Here is a 5,850-nt window from a genome sequence, read left to right as displayed (position 1 = left end):
GCACCATTTGTTTGGGTATCACATATAAAAGCTTTTGCAGTGATGCTCTGGTGTGTGTACAGCCTGTGAGGAAGCCTTCTTCTTGAAGAAGATGTCTGGAAGAGCTGAAAGTAGGCAGATCAGGCAGGAAGGATCTTCAAAGGTCTGGAAGATGATGGTGAGTGCTTCAGCTGCCAGGGCTTTGCTAGCGTAAGCCAATGAAAGAAGGGTGGGCTTCGATGTGTTTCCCTGCCAGACAGTGTGCTTCCACTAGGCAAATGGGTGGTCTTTTTTCCTTTCCTGTGTCTTCAGGCCACCGTTTTGAAGATAACCCTGGTGTGAGGAGGCATCTGATGAAAAAACCATCTCGGAGTCAGATCACCAGGACAAGTAAAAAATTAGCATCAATGCCATCTGTCAAGAAAAAAAAGAAGAAGAAGAAGTTGGATAGAAAGCCCCATGAGGTATCCATGTGCTGTCCTCCCACACTTGTTCAGAAGCCATAAATTAGGACTAGAAACAGGCACTTTACAAAGTCGTAAATGTGGTTTCAATATAATTAATTCATTAAATGACCTTGGGGGTGACATTTTGGGCTCTTCTCCATTTTCATGAGGGCTGAAAATATACTTATTTTAATGAAAGTAGAGATTTCTCTGAAATCAGAAAACCTTGACCTTACGTGAGACATTAAAATGTCATGGAAATGGTAGTGCTGTTGTGGAAGTTGGCAGCACAGTAATGTCACCATCTCTGGTAAATGGGAAATTTGAGGGGAAACCAAGAAGCAGGCAGAGGACAAAATGGTCGCAGTCTGGTAGAAAGGGATGTGGCATTGCATCATTCTCTCTTCTCTACCCATGCCAGATGACTTGATGCTTGAGCTTTCTGGTGCTCCATGTGCTGATGGAAGCTCCTGCCACGCTGCTTGTGATATTTGTCCTGGCTGCTTCTGTTCACTGAACGCCTGGTTAACTAAGGCAGACTTGCTCAGGCAGCACTTTAGACCAAGTGGTACCTTGAAAATGAACCTGAGGCTTTCCACATGTTGCTGATAGAGCTGTATGTATCAGGTGAAGTCTCATGTCCTCCCTATAATTTGCGCCAGGTTTTCGTGGAGCTGAATGAGCTGGTGGTGGATAAGAACCAGGAGATGCACTGGAGGGAGACCGCCCGCTGGATCAAATTTGAGGAGAATGTGGAGGAGGACACAGCAAGGTGGGGGAAACCTCACGTGGCTTCACTGTCCTTCCGCAGCCTGCTGGAGCTCAGGAAGACGATTGCTCATGGTGAGTCAGGAACCACAGCAGAGGGTTTGTGTCTCCCTCGGGGACAGGTTTTGGGGCATAGCTGTTGCTGTTTGGCCCCTCATTAGAGACATGTCAACAGCACCTGTGTCCAGGCTCTGTGTAGGGACTGTGGAGACAGACCATCCTGCAGCCTCTTTGCCAGGGTTTGCATTAGCCCAGGGGTGCCTGTGTTGTCTCCTTGCTCTGCTTTGCTGCTGTCAGGCACTGTGCCTGGGCCAGCAGGTCTTGGAACCATCTTTGGTGTGAAGAGGCAAGTTTGGTCAGAGTGGAAGACCAAAATGAGACGGAAGTACTCAGAACTACCAGTGCCTCTTGAAGCTTTTGAGTTCTCTTGAGACAAGAGTTTACATTGAGAACACAGGACAACTGGACATGGGGCAGTTCTCAGCTAAGAGAATCTGTACCCCAACCAAAGCCTGTCTCTGGTAGGACAGCTGTGTCAGCAGGGTGTGTGTGTGGCAAGGAGTGTTGCACACTAGGAGAAGGGCTCTTCCCCTCTGCTGGCAGGTGCCGTCCTCCTTGACTTGGAGCAGACCACTCTGCCAGGCATTGCTCACCTCATGGTGGAGACAATGATCATTTCTGACCAGATCAGAGCAGAAGACCGAGCCAACGTGCTGCGTGCCCTGCTGCTGAAGCACAGGTGGGTGGCGCATGGCTGAGGTCCACCAGGGCTTGGTGGTCAACTGTGGGCTCCAGGTGGCAAAGGAGGCGAGTCCCCTCATGGCCACCACTTTCCCTGGCAGCCATCCCAATGATGAGAAAGAGGGCTTCTTCCCAAGGAACCACTCCAGCTCCAGCATGAACTCCATCGTGGGGAACCACCATCACAACCACACCACTGACACTTGCATGCCCCTCATGGGGGAAGAGCGCATTGAGATGGCTGACCCCAAGGCCAATGAGACTGAGTGCAAGGAGGTGAGGATGACATTGGGGGGTTACTGCTTCTTTTTCCGCTTCCTGGGGACAACTGGTGGCAGCCCTTGGCACCCACTGCTAGGCCCCTTCATGAGGGTCCTTATACTTGCAAGGGCTTAGCCCTCCTAGATCACCTGGAGTGCTGGAAATCAGGTCACAGCATTATGATTTCGGGACCTAATTTTAGCCTCACACTGTGTGCATATGTCTGCTTAAGCGTGCAATGGCAGCAGCAGCCCTGGCACTTGCTGTGAGGGTGCCTTGCCTGTGAAGCAAGGTGCTGGGCATGCAGCCAAGGCAAGGTGAGCTGCTGATATGCCAGTGGGGTGCAAGGCTGTATAGGGAGACCAAGGCATGGGGACTTTCTCCTTACGTGTTTGTATTCTCCCTGGCAGAAAAACCCACATCTCCATAACTCTGAGGGCCACCGTAAATACCTGAAGCTGATGGAGAAGATCCCTGAAGATGCAGAGGCCACAGTGGTTCTTGTGGGTAAGAGATGGCATGTAGAGTCCCCCAGCATCACAAGAGAATAGTGCAGATCCTGGTCTGGCCCCAGCTGTCTGTGCCCTCCCTTCTGAGGGGTATTTGGTCATCTTGTACATGTTCGGAAAGTTCAACTAGGGAGAAAGCCTTGTACCCTCTCTTCCTTGGTGATGGCACATGTTTTCCTTGTCTGTGGTAAATGTATGGGGTGGCACGGTAGTTCTGCTAAATTAAGAAAGAGGTTGTTAGACACTGCAGCTGGGAGCTGGAGCCCAACTTATTGTACAGAGTCCTGCCAGACTCACCAGAACATCCCATTTTGTAGCTCAGAAGCGGGTAAGTGGCCCCCAAGAGACTGATGGCCAGGCACGGACTGCTGTTGGACCTCATGATGTCCTCTGACCATCACTGCCCTCCTTCTGGTCTCCTCACACCTCACCAGCAGCTGGGCTCTGCCTCCGGCCAGTGTTGGTTGCTGGCTGTGTGTGCCAGGTTGCTTTGAGCTTATGGAGGCAGGGCCTGGCTGGTGGCAAGATTTCGGGTATTTGCCGTAGTGCTGCCAGAGATAGTTCTCCGTACAAGAGGGCTGTGAGCAGGCAGGCTTGAGTATCAGTGGGCTTGGTGCCTTCTGACTCTAAGAGCAGTCCTTCTCAGCACTTTGCTGGCATTGACATCCCAGCAAATGTAGCTACACTACAAGCACAGTAAATGTCATAGCCTAGCCAGTAGGTGAAAGGCTCAGGCAAAGAGGCTTGGCAGCTCAACCAAGCTGGTGCTTAACCACGGTGAGGCAGAACCAGCTTCATAAGTGCACTTTGAACACTCAGGTAACTAAGCACTGGCCACTTCTGAGGTAAGGCTGTGTCTTGGGATTTGCCTGGCCACTCGGATGGCCCAGACTTGCCTGTCTAACTCGGAACACAGCTGTTTGTTGGACACAGATGGTGGACGGATCAGTAATAATGCCAGAGAAATACAAGTATTCAATAAACATTTGTGTTCGGTATGGGAAGGAAGTGGCTGGTGTGCCAGAGGATGTGGGAGTACTTCCCAATCTGCTAGGAGCTCAGGAGGCTGCCAGGCATTGATGAGATGCAGGCACTGTAAAACAAACTGAAGTTTGCACCTATGGGTCTTTAGAGAGCTAGCTCATTGTCATCTGAAAAAAAATACGTCTAGGAATACAGGGAACAGAAGAGAAAAACAGAAGAAAACGCATAGCATCAGTGCTCAAGAAGGGAAGGACAGTGATCCGATACCGACAGGCTGTTTAACCTGACGTCCTTCCCAGCCAGCATAATGGCAGAGCTAATATGGGATTCAATTAATACAGAGCTAAAGGATAAGAATGTAATTATTGCTAAGCAGTGAGGTTTATGGGAAATAGGTCATGTCAAGTAAACCTGATTTCATTCTTTGATGAAATTAGAAGTTTGTTTGACAAAAGTAGCAGGTGAGAGACTTCTTTCCATAAGCCAGTGGCTTAGTGGAAAACAAGCTTCTGATTTCAAACTATCCCCTTACAGTGTAAGTAGAGCCCATCTTTGAGAGACTAAGAAACAGCTAACAGGGAAGATAAAGAAAGTAGTGCTGCTTTCGAATAGTCAGTGAGCAGGGGACTTGGAGTAGTCCTTAGCATGAAGGTCAATGTTTCTGTCAGTGGTCTGGAGACAACTACATGACTCCAGGGCTCATGGGAACCCCCAAAATCCCTGTTCCCACCACTAGAGGCAGCCCAATACAGCTAACCCACATGACTGACTCTGCTCAAAACATTGCCTCCTGGTAGGTTGTGTGCAGTTCCTGGAGCAGCCGACTATGGCCTTTGTCCGACTAAATGAGGCCGTCTTCCTGGAATCTGTGCTGGAGGTCCCAATTCCTGTCAGATTCATCTTTGTGCTGCTGGGACCGAGCCAGGCCAACATGGACTACCATGAAATTGGCCGCTCAATCTCCACCCTCATGTCCGACAAGGTGAGGAACTGATGGGCGGTGACACTGGCACAGGCAAGGGAGCTTCGATAGGTCCTCAGAAGTCAGTCCTGGAATGGGAGTGCTCAGAGATGCTGTGCAAAGGCCCAGGTGGGGCAGGCAAGCATGATCACCTGGGATTTTTAAGAGCAGCCTGGCTTAACCAAGGTAGGATGTTCCCAGACACTGGACTGCAACAGAGTGTGCCAGGATGGGTGAAGAAAGAGGCTGTGTATGAAAGCAGGAGCAAAGGACTGCCCAAGGTGAGAGCGGTTCTGTTCATTTGACATCTCACAGAGAGGAGAGGCTGAGCGGTGCCTGTGACCATAGTGCCTGGCCCTGGCCACACTGACAAAAAGACCCAGCGATGCCCAGGGATTGTTGTCAGGCGTTTGGATGAAGCTTTCTAGCTGAGTGCTGTGGCTGGGGCATCCATGCAGAGGAGCACTTCCATGCAGAAGGAGAGATGAGGCAGGAAGGTTTTTGTGCCAAGGATGTGCACTGCTAGAAGTTCCCCATCTGGCTAGATGGCAGGAAAGTGAAAATAATTGTCCTGGTAAGGAGTGAAAGGCAAAGAAAAGACAATCTGGACATCTGCTGCATACATCCAGGGCAGGAGAATCGTAGGCTCACAGGATCCTCCTGGCTGGTGCCATTTAACTATAGCTGAGTAACAAACTTTCCTGTCTTGCCGCCAGTGAACAGCTCTCCCTGAACTGGGGAGTAAAAGGTCCACTCAGAGCATGTGGCTTGTGGGCAACCAGGGCTCCCAGCTGAAAGATCCTTTCCCAGGAATTGCACACAGCTCAGCTGAGCCCATGTTTTTAGCCAGAAGAGGTGTGGTACCATGCTCCAGCACTGCGTAGCTGAGTAACAAACTTTCCTGTCTTGCCGCCAGTGAACAGCTCTCCCTGAACTGGGGAGTAAAAGGTCCACTCAGAGCATGTGGCTTGTGGGCAACCAGGGCTCCCAGCTGAAAGATCCTTTCCCAGGAATTGCACACAGCTCAGCTGAGCCCATGTTTTTAGCCAGAAGAGGTGTGGTACCATGCTCCAGCACTGCGTCTGTGGGCTGATCTCGCTCATTTGAGCCTCTGTTGCGGGAAGAGGGGGGCCAGCTAGAGGGGGCCCAGCTAGAGGGGGGCCAGCTGCCGCAGCCGGGGCTGGCCCTGGCACGGGTACAC

At 50.9% G+C, this 5,850-nt stretch overlaps 1 protein-coding gene across 1 annotated transcript in view; it reads left to right on the top strand.

Annotated features, from left to right (window-relative positions):
* Nucleotides 1-297: 297 nt before the first annotated feature.
* Nucleotides 298-5,850, top strand: part of SLC4A3 (solute carrier family 4 (anion exchanger), member 3) — a 15,147-nt gene continuing 9,594 nt past the window's right edge. The window contains exons 1-6 of the mRNA XM_008935558.1: nt 298-443; nt 1,088-1,268; nt 1,797-1,932; nt 2,036-2,210; nt 2,606-2,702; nt 4,486-4,670. Coding sequence (XP_008933806.1) covers nt 333-443; nt 1,088-1,268; nt 1,797-1,932; nt 2,036-2,210; nt 2,606-2,702; nt 4,486-4,670 — 885 coding nt within the window. The 5' untranslated portion in view covers nt 298-332. The remainder of the gene's footprint in view (nt 444-1,087; nt 1,269-1,796; nt 1,933-2,035; nt 2,211-2,605; nt 2,703-4,485; nt 4,671-5,850) is intronic.

This window comes from Merops nubicus, unplaced genomic scaffold, assembly GCF_000691845.1.
Source record: "Merops nubicus isolate BGI_N331 unplaced genomic scaffold, ASM69184v1 scaffold52782, whole genome shotgun sequence".
In the NCBI taxonomy this organism is placed as follows: Eukaryota; Metazoa; Chordata; class Aves; order Coraciiformes; family Meropidae; genus Merops; species Merops nubicus.
This window is presented reverse-complemented; position numbering and strand designations above follow the sequence as displayed.